At 35.5% G+C, this 20,986-nt stretch overlaps 1 protein-coding gene across 2 annotated transcripts in view; it reads right to left on the bottom strand.

Annotated features, from left to right (window-relative positions):
- The window catches only part of LOC116167798, an 80,180-nt gene that overhangs the window by 30,621 nt on the left and 28,573 nt on the right, over positions 1-20,986 (bottom strand). The window contains exons 2-3 of one of the 2 annotated variants that reach the window (XM_031483326.1): positions 11,985-12,058; positions 5,963-6,083 (exon numbers count right to left, since the gene is read on the bottom strand). In XM_031483326.1, coding sequence (XP_031339186.1) covers positions 5,963-6,083; positions 11,985-12,044 — 181 coding nt within the window. In that variant the 5' untranslated portion in view covers positions 12,045-12,058. Of the gene's footprint in view, positions 1-5,448; positions 5,910-5,962; positions 6,084-11,984; positions 12,059-20,986 lie in introns of those variants that run through there. The other variant, XM_031483329.1, reaches the window with a different exon arrangement.

Consider the following 20,986-nt stretch of genomic DNA (forward strand, 5'->3'; position numbering starts at 1 on the left):
AAAAATATTTAAAGGGAAGGCGAAATGGAAGTGCTTATGAACGAAACTTGAAAGCTCGAAGGAGAAGTCAAGAAGGTGTAAACGCTGTCGAACGAGCCAAAAAGGCGCCAAAAGTGTAAAAGCACCGTGAAGGAAGGTGGACGATAAGGAAGAAACGCAAAACAAGCATAAAAAAGCCAACGCGAAGGAAGAAGTTGCTTTGTCCTTAATGAGATGAATCAGTCGTGAAAGGCGACTCGCATGAGGCTAGGAGGTATGAGAAAATCGTTGACATTTCGAAGGATGATAGTTCCAAGTTAGCTATCAGATTTTTGCTGATTAATTTTCATTAGCACGTTACTGTTCTTGCAGGACTTTAATTCCCTGTTTCTCACTAGAACGGGTCATGATAAAATAACTTTTAAGCTTCAAGAATACCAACGTGCTAATGAAAATTAAGTAATCGAAAATCAGCAAAAATTTAATAGCGGACAGATTTCATTAGGAACTATTTACGACTGTTGACATTTTTTCTGTAAAAACGCACTAGGAAAAGAGATACGAATTTTTTGGGATGCACAGTAGGTATATGCTTATGCAACTAGCGACTAGCATCTTCACCCGATTTCAATTAGATATTCATTTGTTTATCTCATAGTAAAATTGTTAATCATATGCAAATGGGTAGCATCAATTTAAATACTTCTTCTATGTTTATTTAATTTTTTTCATAGGATCTACGACAGCAATTAAGGAAAACACAGATACTTTTTTAATATCCAATTCAATGCCGTATAATACTACAATGTAATACCTATGTCCCCAATGACAGATAAAATAATATTAAAAAGTGACAAAATCGGTATATATGCGACAGATCTGGTATTGATATACAGCAGGCATATCAAAGAGAAAGTAAAAGTGAATAATTGTCGATAAAAAACCGTCCGAAATATTAAACAAATTACATGTGGAAAGCTTTTTAATGATTTCAATAGAATTTTATTTCCACTTGTTATTGTATGGATTTTATGGTTTACCATATGGTGTTGCAGACGCGAATTAATAATAACTAAAAAGGTGCCTACATTCAAGATGTCATTTTTACTTTATTATTATTTTTTTATTGCTGCTACAACAATGGCACATAAAGTCAATTGTAAATGTTTGTAGAAAAAAACAATCTTTCGCAAGCCAAATTGCTCCAATCATTAAAATGAGATAATTTAAAAACGCGAGAAAACGGAACCGATCTTTAAAAAAAATTGTGCTAGTACACCGCCTTTACCTGTCTTGGTGTCACGTTTTAATGTGTGGTTGATCTACAGTGTCCGAATATAATTCAATTATTTTTCAATATTGCCTCTCCAAACTTAAAATAAATGACTATTCATCATTAAACACCTTGCCGCGAGCAACTTTCGACTGCCTAATTAAAATCAACTCAATCAGTTTTAAAATTGATTAGAATATTAATCTAGTTAATTTTCACGCATATTTATCGGTCGGGTTTTTTTTAAATACTGTGCAGAGATGCGTAAACGCACGCATATTAGTTCCATTTAATTACGAAATCGGCGTGTTTTAATCGTACAGAATAAATATAGACATTCCCTTTCCACGGCAAAGATGTGCCGATGAATTTTTCACGGCACCTCGAAGGAATGTAAAACACGAAATGAATCAACCGTTACCAAACGGCATGTGAGAGCAAAAAATGTCATCCAAAAAGGAAGAAATTAGATAAGAAAATTTACGTTACTTTGTGGTGTAGATTCTTTATAGTTGTCGATCAATTAAGGACATGTCGATTGCATAATGGTCCTTTGATGGATATTTAAATCGTGGTTGACTGCTGTAGCACCATAACGGAGCAATCTCTGTTACTGATAGACCAGCATTTTATACCCAGCGTGTAGTAATTTGTATCTTAAGAAACATATGTTTTTTCTCACGGGATCAATTTCAAAATTTAGGATGTGTTGCATTTCTTTTATATACACGGTAGTGTGTAACTAAGGAAAATATTAAAATTAAGATTTGTGAAAATGCAAAAGATTGCTTTTTGTGTTATTTACCGAAATGTTTGAATTTTGGTAAACTGTTTTCGTCGAAGGATACCCCATTTAATAATGACAACTTGTCGCCTCTTTATTTAACATGGAATGGAATTTATCATAGATGAGGGATCTATATTGACCATTGACTAAAGCCTAATTTTAATTGTACCTCAAATAGTTTTATAGTGTAGGTTTTAAAACGTTTTACAAATTACTAAATAAGATCATAATTAGTGACTCCTAATACATTTAATTTTCAAAAGATTTACGAAATTTGATATCTGGAGGTTAGTGAAAATGACAAGTTGTGGTTCTAGTCGGGAAATGGCTAGAGTTTTGTGAAATTTACCTACTATGCATAGCCTTTGAGTGGTTATAAGCAAAACTGTTTCCCGCGTCGCTATAAAGTGGGGGGTGCAATTCAATCGAGGGATGACATGTATAAATATTGGTGAAAAGGAAAACCATGAGATTTGGACGAAACCCATAAAATCTTGATGAAATTCATGACATTTCATTGGTTGCTGTTCAATTTTAAATTTGTCAGCGGCATTAAACCCACAAACTACAACCATTTATTTGTCCTATAATTTATTCTATGCAATGAGCTGGGTAAAGCCCTCTTGAAAAGGGGTTAAAGCCGAACACTTTGTTGTGATAAAAGGGCTTGCAAGCCCCAAGCACTTGTATGTAATGATAGAGCTTGTAATTACCATAAACTTTCTAAATTAATTGAAAATATAAAGCACCAAGCCCTTGGAAAGTGCTTGAAGCCATGTAAAGTGCTGGAGCGTTTAGAAAGTGCTTGAAGTCATGTGAAATGATTGCAGTCATTAAACGTGCTTGAAGCCCAATAATTTAAAATATAAAGCACCAGCCCTTGGAAAGTGCTTGAAGTTCTTTCAAATAACTGGAAAAACTATACACGCTAGAATCAGAACTTCCACAGTTTATTAAACTGGAGGAATTAAGTAGTTTTTTTGCACAAATTTTATTTGTACACATTTGCGTTTAAATCGATTAAACAAAAAGCAATTTGTTATCGGTACAGATCGGTACAGCACTCCTCTATCGGTGATGTGGGTTATTATGGATCACTATGCAAAAAAATTTCGTGTACAACACGTGTTGAAAGTGTCTTTTTTCCATGAATTTGCTTGATTAACTCGGGCTTCGCCCTCATTAATCAACCTGCAAATTCATGAAAAAAAGTATCACTTTCAAAACTAGTTCTACAAATAACTATTAGTTTCTCTTGTACTTGTAATCAGTTCTTGACAAATTTCCAAAATTTAAACAAATTATCAATATTTACAATGCTGCTGAAATTGTTTTTGGAGTTTTTTATTTTCATCTTCTTCAATAGAGAATATAATTTTCTTATAGTATCAAAAAGTGGAGATAACAAAGAAAATGGCATCAAATAGAACACTACATTTTTTGGCTATTCCCAAATTACAGCGAATTAATTTAGTGTTTAATAGATATATCAATGAATCATTAGAAGCTCACAAGCGCCAGTCAAGAGGAGCATGAGTGCACATAAGAACTACACCTTCCACAATAATTCCACAGAAATATAAAAAATGTTTACGAGTAGATGAAAACAAAAAAGAGCTGCTTACTTCTTGGCAGAACAGCTAATAAGCGAGCATTTTGAAGGAATTATTCCGATTATTATATTTGCCTTACCCAAACAGTTTTTATTTTTGTCTTACATGTATACTTTTTGGGAAAGACAAATACAATAATTGGAATAATCTACATCCCAAACAATGATGGATCCACCAATACAATTTTGAACGAAAAACAATAGGCTGTACACTTGAAGAAGGATCAATGTCATCCTCAGCAGAGTTAGCTTTTGTTAGGGAAGAAGGTTGAAGTAGTTTACCGATTCAACTCAACAAAACTTCACTAGATACCATTAAATTCGGTCACATTTTGTACATACAAGACATCTGAGATTTCAGTTTTATTCTCCAGTGCATTCCAGTATCAAAAAACCTGGAAAAACTCACGGGTAGAATACACGCAAATTATGGCTTAGGAATAAAACTATGCCGCAATCTTACTTATTGAAAAAAAATACGAGTGTGATTGGAGAAGCTCCTTACAACATTTCGAAAAAAAGGGCGAGTCTCGGGAATGATACAGTAGAGGAAAGTTATACTGTTTTGTGAAAAAATCGGTGCTTTTAAAATGCAATGGGGATTTCAAGCGAAGGCGATTATTTTCAATTGCTCGACAGGCGCTTGTGGTTTGTCACATATTAGACAGCTGCTTATATTCCCAAGTAAAAGATCCAAATAGTAAATAGTATTTTCCCAGTTTCTACACCAATATCGTAGTTAAAATTGATAACCAATTTTTGCAACACAAGCCATTTTTGAGTACCGCAACTTTTAGACATCAAAAATATGGGGTTCCAAAGTGCGGAATCGATTTTATTGTTATTCGAATACTGCAACATTCCGCTTTTGTCATTTGCATAAAGGAATTTTCATTTCACATATCATACATACGTATTAAATTTAGAGAGCTTTGGCACCAGAAGTAGGTATGCAACAAAAATAAATAAAAATAAATAAAAATGAAAGAGGGAAGTTCTGTTACAGCACGTACTCATATTTTTGCTTTAATTCCTACAGTAAATATAAGCCAAAATGTTCAATTAAATACAAGTGTTCCCTACGAGTACACTATACATATCATTCGAGATATCATTCTTTCACAATCGTTAAAACCTAATAATCCGATATTGACGCCGACTACTCGTATCCTCTAAAAGTGATAGTGAATGTGGAAAGAATAATGAGGAAGTGTCACTATCGCCTGAGGAATGTGTCCAAATCTGAATTTAAATGACTTTTTTTTCCTGCATACGAATTTGAATAATAACTGAGATTTGTTTACCATGTGAACAATTCACACACAAGGAAAAGTAAGGATCCACAAATTTAACTGTTTAGACGCTGTAAGTAATATATGTAAACCAGTTTCCAACTACTGAACTGATCGAAAACGAAGTGGACGATTAAAAGTGAAACTTCCTGCAGCAATGAAAAAGGCAGGATACGCATCTAAAGCATGTTTTACTTGCAGTTCGTTACACTTTTCCATGGTTTCATAATTTGTTATGGTTTATTTGAGTGTAGTTAACTGTTTTGCATACAGGGAATGTTTAATTAAGAGCGAAAGACGTAACGGATTTGGCTACCTACAATTTGTTCGCACATAGTTTCTTTGTTCACAGTTCACATGGGTTCACATGAGATCTTCCTGTGCATTTCCGCCCGGATTTTAAGCAAAATGGTTCAACTAAACTGAATTTCCCCATCGATTTCACTGCGCCAATTGGAAATATGGGCGCGCATATCTTAACATCGCACTTAACTCTTAGACTTACCGGATGTTTGTATAAAGTTTTGATCCAGTTTTTTAAGCGTTCAAACTCCTTGGGTAGAGAACTAACATTTATGTAACTTTGTAACCACACGAGCACATTATAACTTCGAATTTATCTCGTCAAAAGCGCACTTCGTTAAAAACCCAACCGTTTCTTTTACACCTGGCGTTTACCAACAGGTAGGAGAGTTAAAACACCGGCTTCATGTTACGTATAATGCACACGAAGAATAATCGTATAATTTCGTTTTATATCGTACCGACTCTCACTTCAGAATTCCTCACCAAAAGATGTAGGATTGTCCATCAACATAAACCCATACATCAAGTGGTGGAATTACAAAGAGGGTCATCGAAATTACGTTGGAAATGCCTCGTCCAGTTGACACAATAGCAGGAGTCCCAGGGACCGAAACTCGCGTGTGGAGCACGGCACCACAATAAATTTATTAGCCTCGAGAATGTAACAATGCAACAGTCGTGTGTATCATAATTATAGTGTGAGAATGTTTTACCTTGAGGCTTAGCCACGCTGGGAATAGGTGAAAAAATGACAACTCCCCTTGGTGGGAGCGGCGGGACATCGTCGTGGTGCGATATTTCTTCATGTGATGATTGGTTGACAATGAGCATTTTCTGAAAGAGAGAAAAAACGCCTGTTAATTATACATTTCAGGTTCGTCCTTATAGTTGATTCAAACTGGACGATTATTCTATAAGTTCCGTTCGCTTGTGTTTAGTCAAATCCAAAGTGAAGCCCTCCAAGTCAAAATAGGGAACTGTTCTAGAAAAAAACTCGCCCTTAATTTTAGGTTAAATTTCTAAACTGCAAGTGCAATGTAAACTACTTGTCGTCACTTGTCACTGCCTGAGAATCTAATACATTAAGCGTGTAATTTTGTGATTTATAATACTTCTGCAATTAGTTCCGCCTAGTTTATCTAGATTCATAAGTGGCTGTGAAAATTAAGAATGCTCTCTGATTCAAATTCCGATCAGAATGTATTTGTAAAAGATATAATAGTAAATGTCAGTTTTAATAGGTAGGTAAACTCAAAAAATCGGGCAAACTAGTTATGGGCAACTATTAACTTCTTAAAGCTATATAAAAAAAATGTTATAATAACTGCAATTTACGATTCAAAAGCAACTTGTGATGTGATTGGTTGATCATGACAACAGAATGTTATTAAAAAATGACTTTTAGCTACAATGATGTATTTAGACTGGCTCATGAAAATTTCACCTTTTGACCTTACAAATCAAATTTAATTAAGAAAATTCATTTCCCCGTCGATGTGAGACAAACTTTCTTGATCACCATTGCTTTTGGCTATAAATATTGATGTAGTAATTAGATACGGACGTATTGATTCCATTGGTCAAACTCCCAATCATTCCATAATAAATCTGTTTGGTATTGATTTTGAAAGCAATGCTGTACACTCCGCGCCAAAATGGTTTTTCGACTATACATGCAATGTAGGTAATTCCCAGTAAGAAAGGAACATAACATGGACGTTTCGTAACGTCACAACAGAGTGGTTTTATAAACATTAAGTTGGTACATTGCTGTAACATTTAAACAACATTTTGATAGCTACATTTACATCGTGTACACTATAGTGACGTTTAACGCATGTTAATAGTATAACATCACTCTTTAAACGTGAATGTAACGAGTTCTTGTTATCATCTTCTTAACGTTTAGTAGATGGCGTTAGTGTGACATAATTTGTTGTAACGTTGTAATTGTGACTGTTAATTGAACGTTAAAATGTGATGTCCCTGTCCAGTAACAAAGGAACGTAACATGGACGTTTTGTAACGTCACAACAGAGGGGTTTATAAACATTAAGTTGGTACATTGCCGTAACATTTAACCAATGTTTTGATAGCTACATTTAATTCGTGTACACTATAGTGACTTTTAACGCATGTTAGTAGTATAACATCACTCTTTAAACGTGAATGTAACGAGTTCTTGTTATTCATCTTCTTAACGTTTAGTAGATGGCGTTCGTTTGACATAATTTTTTGTGGCGTTTTAATTGTGACTGATAATTGAACGTTAAAATGTGATGTTCCTGCCATACGCTTTTGTTTTTCGTCTTTGCCGTTGTTTAAACGTGACTCAATACACATAGGAGCAACGTTTTAATTGTAATAATCAAGAAACGTGGTACGTTTAACAACCAATAAACGTGTTTGTCATGATCATCATAGTCAAGTGCGGAGGCAGAAACAGATGGAATTGGTTTCCATGCGTATGCAATAACATTTTCCTATATTTAAACATTTAAAAATGTAAGGGAGAGTATCAACAAAAATATATCTAGAAGTAAAATAAATAACGTTGAAGTAATGTGTCTGTGATGCCAACTGCAAACGTTACATACACGTTAACATTTAAACGTTACAAAACTAACGTCCCTGACGCGGACATAAGGCATTGCGGTAACATCCTCTACACGTTATTGCAACTAAAGAGCTAACATCACACATCACTATGTGATGTTGCAGTAACGCATTTGCAATAGATTTTTTCTTACTGGGTTGTGTCGTGAAAAATTTTACTTTTGTTGATCCTACATCAGGACCATCCTATTAAGAAAACTTCTTTCTCAGTCCCATCTGAGACCAAAACTGTCTGAATTGAACTTTACTTTCGCGTAATAGTCCAGTCAAATTAGCGCAATTTTGGACAAATAAAAACATTAATCGGTAAAGATCTGAATTTTGGTATACACATTTATTGGGACTTTCTATTGAACATACTAAAAGTCCCTGTCAAAATCTGCTGCGCTCGAGACGCCATCTTGGAAAAACGGTACACTTTTCCACTTTTTTGCCCATGTCTCGGCAACTATTACTGATACGAAGAAATAGTTTACATGAAAAATATAGTTTACTAAATTCCCTATAAAAAAGAGTATTTACATTTTTTTGTATCTCCAATACTTTAGCTGTAATCTCACGTTGAATGTGTCAGAACGCGTTTAGGCCCCGTATCGTAGTTATAGGAAGGAGACCGTCTTGTTTATGACTACACCGAAAGCTGTAAAAGTACCAAAACATGAACAGAATCGTCTTGCGATAAAGCATTCTAGCAATGACATAATGTTTCATGATACGACATCATGTTTTTTTTTCAAAAAGGTAAGCGAAAATGAGTAAATTTGTTGGACCCACGGAATGATTTCTGAAGCTGGAGAACGCCGTTCTCTGCATATAACGTGCCTGAGAGAGAGAGAGAGATATTTAAACCGACATCGTTATCAGACCTGCAGAAAATACGCATACAAGGGTCAGCCGAATCTAACCACTGTTACACCCTACGGCTGCAGCGGCGCAGCAACACACGTTTCGTATTAATCAGCAAGTCCAGAAATTCCGTGGATGTGAAAAATCTCCCGAACTGTGGAGTTGAAGGAGAGTCCACGATTTCCTTGACCCTGTTCGGTCACTGAAGGCTTCCAGTCCACACTCAGTGCTTAACTGCTCACATTGAAGATGAAAGTTCTAGAGAAAGAGAGAGTTTTATGAGAAACCTTTAAACGTGTCTCATACTAAGCTTGAGTGCGACGACTTCGCATATATAAGAAATACTGGAAGAATTTTCAATAAATGTAATGATTTGTAAAGGTTGTAAAAAAATATCTGCGCGACTGTTTCGAGAGCTCAGGATACTTGATTCCCTATTCGATGTCCGATTATAGCTAAAGTATTGGACATACAACAAAATGTAGATATGCTTTTTTATGGGAAATTTAATAAACTATATTTTTTATCTGAGCTATTTTTCCGTATCAATAATCGTTGCCGATATATAGGCAAGAAACTGAACAAGTGCTCCTTTCTTCCAAGATGGTGCCTCGAGCGCAACAGATTTTGACGGGGACTTTTAGTATGTTCAATGGGGAACACTAATGAACATGTATACCAAAATTCAGGTCTTTACCGATTAATGTTTTTATTTTTTCTTATTTGACTGGACTATAAGTAAGCTAATACAGAAAAAAAACTGACTTTGAAAATAGTGGGAGAGCTGGTCCAATACTTCTTCAATAATACCCGAACACAGAATTGCATCAGACCTGGGTGGGAAGTATTGGGGCTAAATCAACCCTTATATTTTTAAAGATACGAATTTTTTTTGAGAATATCCTTGAGGCATTTCACAAAATTTAATATTTAAAAAGTGAAAAAATAAACAACCCAGATTGTTTAGTAGAAATTTATGTACACGAGGCAAGCTGAAATGTGGATAGGATATTATTTATAATTAATATATAAAACAAAGTCGTGTATGTTACACCACTTACAACTTAAGAACAGCTGGACCGATTTTCACGACCTTTGATTGGTTGGATTCGTCTCCGAGCACTGACTTTCTCTGTCCGTGTGTTCCCTCCTCTGTTTATCTAGATTAGGGTGTCTTAGGCCCGGTTTATCAGTCGCGAGTTAAAGCAAATTTTTTGGTTTACTTAAAACTTTCAACCAAAAGGTTTCTCGGTGCCAGATTATCAGTACCCAAGATTAAAAATAACCAGAAACTTAACCATGGTGGGGAAGGGGTTAATGGTACAGTTTTACAGGTTTTGGTCCATATCCCGAAAAATTGTCTACAACTTTGTTTTTATTCTTTTTTTCCCAAACATCGCATCGTTTTCCAGCTAAGGGCTCTTGAAAGTGAGCAATTTTCCGAAAACTCTTGTTTTTTGCTACCGAATTCAATAAGAACGAATTAACTATATTGAAAACTGTAGTAGTTAAGGCCTCGGACGGACGGGCGGACGGCCAAAGTGGCTAGAATAGCACCTTTCAGCATGAGTTGGAAAATGCGTTAAAAATAGTTCCTTGGCTATACATTTTAATGTGGTTATTTGATCGGGACAAATTTAAATTTTGTGCAGTCTAAATACAAGGTGCTTCGTTATAGAGATATGATTTTTTTAACGAACTAAGCACACGCCTTATCCAAGAGTGCTTATTATTTTTATTGCTCAAGTCAATCAATAAATAAACGGGCCAATTAAAAATAATTGTAAAAATTACAATTTTTGAGGAATTTGGCACAATTGAGAAGGCAAAAAATGGAAATAAACAGCGACGGCGTTAGGTATTTAACTATCAAAACGTGTAAAATTCATTAGTTGTATCCATTATTCATTCTTCTGATATTCGTATTTGTTCGGCATGTACCCGTGTAGGGGCGGGAAAGAATAACCCTACTGCAGAGACACTGCATGTCGTAAGAGGCGACTAATCAACGGTGGGTTGATTATTTTCACGAGATACATTTGTTTAGTGAGAGCCATGAAGTGTTTCAAAACTTTCAAGTTCGGCGTTTTATTTTTCGTAACGTGGTTGCGATGTTGGCCCTTTCTTCTTCGCTTTCTCAAAATCTCATGATGTGTGGTGGATGAGCCCCCGATCTCTTTTGCCGTGGTTGGTTGTAACTTAGGTCCAAGATATAAAATTAGAGTTGAATATACTCACGGCTCATATTCAATATACATTCATCCTTGACGGACGGGCAGAGTCATCATTTGCTTTTCGTTTTTAGGGGAATTTCTTTCGAAGAATTCAATATAAGCCGGATTAAAAGTCGTGTTTCCAAGTACGAGCCGAGTGTCAAAAATTTCCCTACTAAACATCGTATGTGATTTTTCGTATCTGGTTAGTCTAGATGCGCCCTTTGAAATTAAGTGTAAAATATTGTTAAGATGGTGCATTTTTTGTGTTTTAACGTATGAATACTGCGAGACTAATAATGTACTTAGGGTTTGCTGTTTTTAACCAGATATGTCCTTTGAAATAATCGTTAAATATTGTTGAGAGGAGGTGAATTTTTGTGTATTGTAAACCCATAATACATAGCGGTTCCAGTACATAGGGTTACAATTTTTTTTCATCGAGATGGGGTGATTTTTCCAATCAAAATTCCGAATCAAATTGATTCTTTTATCATTGAATCGACGAGAATTTTCCCTCTTAGGTTTAACTGTTACAGCGAGTCAGTCAGGGTGGAGATTGATCGTTAAGTTTGGACCAAAAACTTTCACGATATTTTATTTATGTATTTTTTTTTGTTTCTAATAGATTTTTAATTTCGGCAGGAACGTAACATGTAAAAATAACACGTAAAAAAACCTTAATATTTTCCAAAGATTGAAAACAGGCGCCCCGATTATCCTTATACTATTGGTGGGGCCAAAAGAAGCGCCACAACTGAATACTGAACGATCCTAGAGATCTTCATGCATTCTTAATTTTTACAACCATATGTAGGGATGTGTACCAATTATCAAAGCGATCGGGACGTTTCTAAACAAAGTTATGGTGCACACCACGAACAGACAGACAGACAGCAATACAAAATTATGAACGATCTAGTGTTTTATGGGTCATGACCTGTACGAGCTTCGTGTAGGTGTATTCTTTTTTTTATGCAAGTTAAGATTCAAGTATTCGATTTGTTAGTGTCAATAGTTGTAAAAAGAAAATTATAATGATTATTTCTACGTTCCGTACCTGTGGCGTAACTTCATTGTTTAAAGGCTCTTGCTGGATGTTAATATTCTTTGTCTGCATTCTTCGTTGCTCACCTGCAATAAAGCGTTTCAAACATTATTGAAAAGTTATAAACTTTCAGTATAATTTATTCTATGTCCCATCAGCGGTATGTGTGTATAAATATTAATGCTTTGTCTCACCATCTCCAAATGTGACTTTGCAAGCGACTATCAAGTTCAGATCAATTTAAATTAATATCTAGGTACGACATTTGCAGAAGTCTCCCAGCATGGTAAATGTGGTGATTGTTCAGCTTACAAGCGATGCAAAAAGGGCAAGAAGTATCTGAATCTGAATGCATCTCGTTAATAAATCATATCAAGAGTACATTGTCAATTGACAGGGTATTAGTTTTGAACTCAGTTCACTGAATGTCCTTCATGAGAGATTAATAAGTCGTCGACAACGAACGTGTCTTGATACACAACATGGTTGATTCGTAGTTGTTAAAAAAACCCTTGTTGTAATGATGGACGGTTTTGCAATGTTATTCCGATAGGTATTCATGCAGCTCATTAAGGAGTGTTGCATTTATTGTATTTACCTTAAGCATTCCACATTTTACTGCCGTTTTTTGTACGTACATACGAATTTGCAAGTCATTGACTTATGAAATCAAAGTGACCCAATTTGGTGCGCAAATAATTAATAGTTCAATTTATTACGATAAAACGGAATCATTTTTGCAAACTATTTCTACCAATTTCAATCGCATGCTGCATTACCTTAGTTAATTGCAGTTACTTAAAAGTATTAAGTTGCTTTCGCCTTTAATTAAAATACATTTTATAAAAGCTGCAAATTTCAGCTGCCTGTAGGCACTTCCGGTATGACAGAGAATTACAAAATTTGCTCATTTCCATTTTGCGTAGTTATTTATAAATTACGTTGAACGTTTGTCTTATAAACAGGTAAATTCCCAAGCAAATCCGTTGCGGTTTACAAAATAACTTCTGCTCAGTGTGTAACGCGATTAATGTTAATGTTTATGATACTTGATACCAATATAATTTGCATTTATGTGATATTTCACTAAATTTTGATGAGAATCGCGGGACATTATAATTAATCATAATATTTTATCGCCACATTAAGAGAAGTTTTTCTGCAATTTTCCGCTAAGAAATTCACTAATTCTAATAGCATGAATATACGATCAAGAACTACGGTTAAGATTTACCAAAATGTTTTCAGTTTGTCAACCGACATATATATTTTCCATGACAACCCTATTCTTGATTTAATTTCCATTTTTAGTTGAACCACACTCCACAGATCTGTGGTTGAACTAAGAACGCTACTGATGTATAAAAAAAGAAATTTATTGTAAATTTTGAGAGAGAACCTGAGAAGAAAAGGTGAGGAGAACTTGAAATAAATTTGAGAGGAACTTAAGAAGAAAGTAATAGGGAATCTTGCAATGAAACTGCGAGAAACTTGAGAGGAATATGACGGTGCTTTGAAAAGGATTTCATAGGAACTTAACAATTGTAGGGGAAGCGGGGGAAAATTGAAAGACACGTGAGGGCAACCTAGAAGCTTAGAGAAAAACAACTGGTGAGCGGTTTATGAGCAAACGAAGGGAAGCTTGACGGGAGTATTCAGGGAATTTGAGAACTTGTCAACAATTTGAGCAGAACTCAAAGAAAAATTTAGCATGTGGGGCAAAAGGAACAATGAATTTGAGGAAAATTTAATGGGAACGTAAAAGTAATTTAAAAAAAGGTTCAGGAAAGTGTCAGAGACAATTGAGAGATACCTTTAAGAACTTTTAAGAAATTAATTGAAGCTTGAGGGGAGCATGAAGCGACTTTGAAACTTCGTAAGGATTTAAGGGAATTTATGAATAACACGAAGTTCTAATCTGGAAAATTTGAGCGCAGGTACGTACCAAATACCACAAAGGCTGTTACTTATAATATGATATATGAAAAGTTTAAAAAAGATAAAGGTAATCCTGCGCAGTATCGCGGGATGCTACACCGAATTTTTTCTAAAAGACAGAATGACTTCCAATTTATGGAATACGATAACGAAGACTTAAGGTTGTCGCCTTTCAGATCGAAACCACATTCTATTTTCATCACAAATCTGTATTATTATCTTCATCTGTGTCCTTCTGATACTGTTCAGACCTTTTTCAACAACTGCTTGACGCCTCCTTCTCGTTTCCTCAACTTTCCTTCTTTTCCGCATTCCTTTTTTATGTCTACTTACCATACGACTCCTTTAGATATCCTAATAGGGGATTCTGGGATTTACTCGAGCGCGTCAGATTAAAGTAAGATGGGTTGACTACGTGATAAAAAGTGTGCATTTCAATCATCTGACCATTTAAGCGTGACGTGAGGGGGTGGGAACGTCACAAATTTCAAAAAAAATATTACCAAGGCAAGGGGTCACTGCATTGAATTTTTGTAGATCAACCCTTATATTTATAAAGATATCATTTTATCGTTTATGGTATTCTAATTAAGGTTTTAATAAAAGGAATTGTTTTCTACCAACTACCGCCCGACGTTATGGGTCTAAACTAAACTAAACTTGACTTGGGCGTATGAATCTCGCCCAGGGCCTTAGTAACGTTACATAGCCTAAGACATGAATTTGATGCATTTTTGTTGACCATATGTGTCTTGATGAAAACATCTCCAAATCGTTATTCTTGCACCGAGATCGTTGGGAAAATGACTAAGAGCATTATCTCAATACCCATCAAGACATGATTTTGATATGGATCGCAGGTGCAATGTTAAAATAAATGCTCGTAAAAAAAGTGATTGTAATACTGAGGATCCTTTGATATTCCGTTGTATCGGTTTATTTGAAATACGCGTCATTCGTGACAGTAAATATTAGTAGACATTAATTACATGTATTCCAAATAATTACCACCCATTTTTCGTCGAGCCCGATTCACACGATTAAAAAACAAATTCCACTACAAAGGGAAAATGCAATATATCGGAGAATTTTTCTAAGGCCCTCGTTCTTCTTGCATTATATATCGTAGATGTTGAATGCATGCCAGGCGGCCTTTAAATGTTTATGTGTAAAGAGCCCTGTCCCCATTAATCATCTACCAAGAAGGTAAACATCGATAAATTATAAATATAGCATGATACTACCTTATAATCCAACCATTTATTTCGGTTTAAAAAATGCGCTTTATCTACACAAGAGTAGTGCACAATTTATACTTGTTTCTTGTTGCTTTCTTTACTGTTCGCTGGTAAGCCATTGAATAATAAATCTGAATAGATTGAATAATAAATCTGAATAGAAGGTCAGTGAGATAGGAGAAAAGGTGGCCAGTATTCTTTATCTAGAATGTGCTGGTATCGTACGGCAAGTAACAAAACGTGATTAAAGGAAACTCTTCAACATTTTTTAATTCATACAATATAGCCGAGATACTCACTTCAAAATGAGTAGAGAGGTGAGAGAGAATGTTTTGACTACGGTGACATCATGCCATTGATAAACTTACGCACGTCGGTAACTGGATACCTTTGATACAACGATCGTCTAAATATAGTTTTCAGATGAATATCCGACTTAATTTTTTAACAAGTTATAAGTTCTTAATTCAATAATAATAACAGCGTTGTTGCAGAACGTAAAAAGTCAATTATTGGATACAAGAAAATTAGACAACAATATGCTATGATAATATGATAAAGGGTCCGTTCACTTAGCCAAAAATGAACTAATTTTTTTTACGTATTGTGCCTCAATAATCATTTGTGCTCAATAGTGCATTTATTCGTATTGCAGTTGTTATAATTATTATCTTTTTATTAAAATGATGTCGTGCAGCGCGGGCGAGGCGTACCGTGCCTTTTATGTTATTTTCGGGCCGTCTGTCGGTGTCGTTCTACTTTTTTAACATTGAATAACTTGCTGTACCTCCATTTTGATATGGAATTCGGGATCCTTATCCATAAAAACATATAAATCGATGTACGACAAGTTAATATTGAAAAAATATAAAAACCAACCCCTTAAAAACACCACCCCAATCCGCCAAAACGCCCCCAAAAATATTTTTAACTAAAAATTTAAATTCAGAAGGCTTAAAAACCCTAAAATCGATGTGTTATATGCCCATATTTTTTAAAACTTTAATTTTTGTATTTTTTTGGTCGCCATCTTGAATTTCTCAAAATGCTCAAGGGTGTCAAGGTGGCATTCTCCTTACGAACAAAAAACCGTCAAAAAACCTTCACCGTACCTCACTTCCAGGTTAAGCCAAAAATCCCAGTTTGGCATCCAGACTATTAGGGAAGCGATTGAAGAATGAAAGGACACGTCACGGAGAACGGCAGCGACCGCGCGGTACAGCAATAGTGCTGTCGCTTGTTTACTTACATGTTTTCTATAATATTAATAATTATGTTTGTGTGCGAATTAATATAGTTTGCGTTGAGCAGATTGTTGCTGCCCTTTCTTCCAGTAAGACAACACAAAAGTAACTGGTGATTGCTGAGAAAAAAATTAAAGAACTCCAAATTTCACCACTTCTTTGGGAGTGGCTCCCAAACGAAACACGTTTGACCCTCGGTTTATTTGAAAAAAAGTGCTTATCTTGAACCCCTCGGCCCTCTACCACCCAATTTTCACCCTGTATAACCAACTTTAAATGACATCCTTACCTTTCCATGTCTGTATATATTAGAAGTTTTAGTTTTTGTTAAGATGAATTCAGATATTTTCAATTTTCTGAACGTTAATCATCAATACAACACAAGGTATGGTCATAAGCTGCAGTATGAAAGACATAATCTGAAAAAGTATAAACAAGTATAAATTGTGCACAACTCTTGTACAGATAAAGCGCATTTTTTAACCGAAATAGCTTTTGTTTTGACATCACTAATTGATATATTTCTTGCAGACGTCTCAATCGCCCTTTGTGAGTACCACGAACTTATAAATTAAGATGGACTGTTAATGCTGAATTGACAAATGACACCTACATGGGGGCCGCCATGATGTGCACTCACATGGCGCGAAATTCAAATCAACTAATAAACAATTCCCTAGAAAATAACTAGAATGTGCACATCATGGCGGCGCCCATGCTAGGGCCATTTGTACCTCTATGCAACTGTTTGATCAGCGGTCCATCTTAATTTATAAGTTCGTGTGAGTACCCTCTTCCGACAATCCGATCTTGAGGTATAAGGGAATATACCTGATCACGATAAGAGGTTGAGGAGGAGGGCTATGGTTGGTAGAAATTAATTCCTTTCGTTGAGACTCTTTTCATTAGAGTATCATGATGAAGGATAAAACCAGTTCCACCCCCCCCCACCCTCTGATCTCGAAAATGAGTCGCCCGGAAAAGCTATAGTTTGTACAAATCAGTTCCTTTGATGAGACCTAAGCGTTCACTTGGCCCCAGGCTTAGCCCCCATTTGATTTTTCCTCTTATCTCCGAAACCAAAAAGGCACAAACGATGAGTATGAAAGCACGATTAAACACAATCGAAGTACTACGCAATACCGTCGATGAACTATCAAAAAGTTTAATTTTTGGGAGGGCTAAGCGTTCACTTAGCCCCCATTTGATTTTTTCGATTATCTCCAAAACCAAAAAAGCACAAACGGTGCGCATAAATGCACAATTGAGGCACAATACATAAAAAAAATTGGTTCATTTTTGGGCTAATGGGGGGCTAAGTGAACGGACCCTATGATAAATGTATGTTCTCTTGATTTATTTTTTGACGGTAAAAAACATTCCATTGAATGCGATTGACGACTGCGTCTCTTGCTATGGAAATTCATAATAGCTTTGAAATTTCTTATTCGATCCGTAAACTCGAGAACTTAAGCCGTTTTCTGCATACGACTAGGAAAGCGCTTCAATAGAAATTATATGGGTCGAAATGTCGAATAGCGTGTCTAGGTGTGGGACTTAGTATAACATTTGGAGTAAATTGGATTCTATACCGTGTTGTTAGGTGCCGATGTAAAGATAAAGGACACATCTATGCCTCTATTGTAACAGATTTTGCATAAATAATTGTAAAAGTACTTGATATTTATGGTATTTTCAGGTGCCGTAATTATTAATATTTAAAAAATATCAAAAATATGTTACAAGAGAGACGTAGAAAAAGGTTTAGAAGCAAACGTGCCGGCATGGCGTTTTCGAGTCTTCGTTTCGTAAAAGTGCAATACAATTGCTTTCATGAAGCCGATTTAAAAAACCTTTCATTTCACATCATAATAGATTATATTGCACTTCTCTCATTTGTTGTTGTTGTTTAAAGTAGTACTTAATTCCAAATTTTGTCTCAAAAACATGTTATTTGTGCATTTATATATGGAAACAGCAATTAAACAATATCTGTAAATGCTCGCACAACTGAGACTGACAGTATATTGCATATTCTGAAATATCCCAAAACACTGTCTATAGGTACAATAATAGTAAAGTTTAATTTCGATCTTAAAGTCTACATAAGGTAAGATCGTTGGAATCAAGATTTACTTGTAAGTTGATAACTTTGACGTCATTTCCTAAGAGGTGTGCAAATAATAACATGTATTACGTAAGCATAAGTTTGTAAATACAGAGATAATATTGCAATACGATCTTCACCTGCTGTTATAACTCCCACGCAGTCTACGAGATAAGTACGCGAAAGTAGCGTCATCTAAAGAAATCTAATCACTTTGATTCAGTTGAGTAGTTGGTATAAAACCTCGATTAAAATTTAGTTACTTTTAATAAGCGGAGTTTGTCCCAGAGGGCAACCTACGGAGAAACTCCGTTAAAGTGGACCCTTCAAAAAGCATTGCGTTGTCTTTCTATTCAGATTTATTATTCAATGGTTATAGTTATTACTTTATTATAGTTATTGCGATGTTAGTAGGACACTGAGCGTAGTCCCTATAATTTTCGAAATGTCTTCACCGCTATGGTTATGTAACTTAAGGTGTTTGAATTATTACCTATTACGTGAAAATAATAGCGTGTCGAAAGCTATAAGTTGATCAACCTCATTTATAAATTATCAACGAATGAAGGGAAATTTGAGGAAATACATTCAGGAATTAAGGAGACTTACACAGATCGTGTACACATACACTATTAGAAATTCCGGATTATCTGAAAACGAAGTTCTGCAACTTTCGGGGCGTAATTTTTACCGCACCGAGTTTGCAAAAAAATTTCAAAATTGCAAAAAGGGCACACTGGTAACCGGGGGTGCGAAAAAAAATTCTGATTTCAACGAAATTTGGTATCTAGGGGTTTTTGAACATGAAAAAAGTTATTCTCATTTGAAAATTGGTCCTTCGCGTTTTGTTTGACTCGGGGGAACAGAAAAAAGTCAGATGGAGACAGTTCTGGCGAATATAGAGGCTGAGGTAACAATCGAATGTTTTTTGAAGTCAAACACTGCACCACACTGAAGACACGATGACAATGCGCATGTCCTAGATTGGCGATAACCGAAATCGAAAGGTGAATTTTAATCTCAAGGGATTGAATGAAATTTTAATCCTTACTGTACTTAAACTACCTAGAGAGAAAGGAAATAGCCGTTTGGATCCAGTAAGGGTAAATTTTTCTACCTTTCTAGTATGGTGGAAAATCGAGTCATTAAGACCTTTCTAAGGGTTTTCTCTCAGCAGTCCTCCTTCTGTCTACCTACAGCAGTAAAAAACGTATGCAACTAAATTCATTTACGTGTATGTTTAAACAATATGTAGTAAACAGTTCAGCGTTTAATTACATAAGTTGCATACAAACCAGAATGGAATTTACATACTTCGCATTAACATATTCTTTCATAATTTGGCATCATGCTGTTCGTTGATTAAATACGGTGAACAGTTATGAGGGAGAGAATGCTCTACAATAACATAACTTTCCGGTCAAATTCGGCTTGATTGCGCCGTTATGTTGAATTAGAAACTGCATGCGCTGTTAGTTTACATTTTCGCTATTCAAACTCTTTTTCAATTTTGATGATATGGAGATGAGTTTCCAACAATCAAAGGCTATGTGATGGGGGACGCATAAGGAACTTGTTGGGGGCGAAATTGGTTTTCAGTTATGTATCAGTGTAACGAACCGAAATTCGCTAATGCAGTAATTTAGTTCCTCACTTTACTTTCCTCTTTTTACATTTACGCGTTCCAAGAAAATATTATATTACCATTTTTAAACATTGATCCACATCGAAGTACGTGCTGCCATCGTCGTCGTGGCGCACGAAACCTCGGATAGAATTTCATATTTGTACGTATGCTACCGTTTCAAACCTCAAGATGGAGATGGATACCTAACGGACTCTTGGCGAAAATAAAAATGAAGATAGGCACCGATTCCATTTACACATAATAAAAAACCGATTTGTATCCATTTCGAAAATTTGATTCGCCACCATTCGAAGCGAATTTTTCCACAGGCACTTCTTGTATTCGAAATGAAATTATGGATATAACGCGTCGCGGGAGAGGTGAAATATAAGATTAGATACATCACGGTCTCCCTATAAATCTTGTATTCGCGTGTTTAGTATTCCGTACATCTTTGCATCCCCATACATATTTCAAATTTGCGCCGATACGTTATAGGATTATCGGTTACCGACGAAAGCTCCCGCTCATATTTAAAACAAATGTAATAAAACGTGTCGGTGAGTGTGGTGTGCGATCTCCTGGTTTTTTCGATAGAGAATGTCTCGCACGCCGAAAATTCGACTATTTATGGGCACGCGAGGAGAATATACGGCATAAGTTTTTATTTCAATTAGCAACGGGCGTTTAGTTGGTTGCTGATGCTCTTTCAGTCCCAATAGGTACCTTATACCAATACGATTGTGCTAAATTGGACAGGGGTCGTTTATTGATCGATTTCTCTGTACAGAATCTAATACAAGTGTAAAAAGTCTGTTTTATTGCAACAGTGGCTGGTTTAGAACGCGAGCGAACAAATT

Source organism: Photinus pyralis, unplaced genomic scaffold (assembly GCF_008802855.1).
Source record: "Photinus pyralis isolate 1611_PpyrPB1 unplaced genomic scaffold, Ppyr1.3 Ppyr1.4_LG4, whole genome shotgun sequence".
Taxonomy (NCBI): Eukaryota; Metazoa; Arthropoda; class Insecta; order Coleoptera; family Lampyridae; genus Photinus; species Photinus pyralis.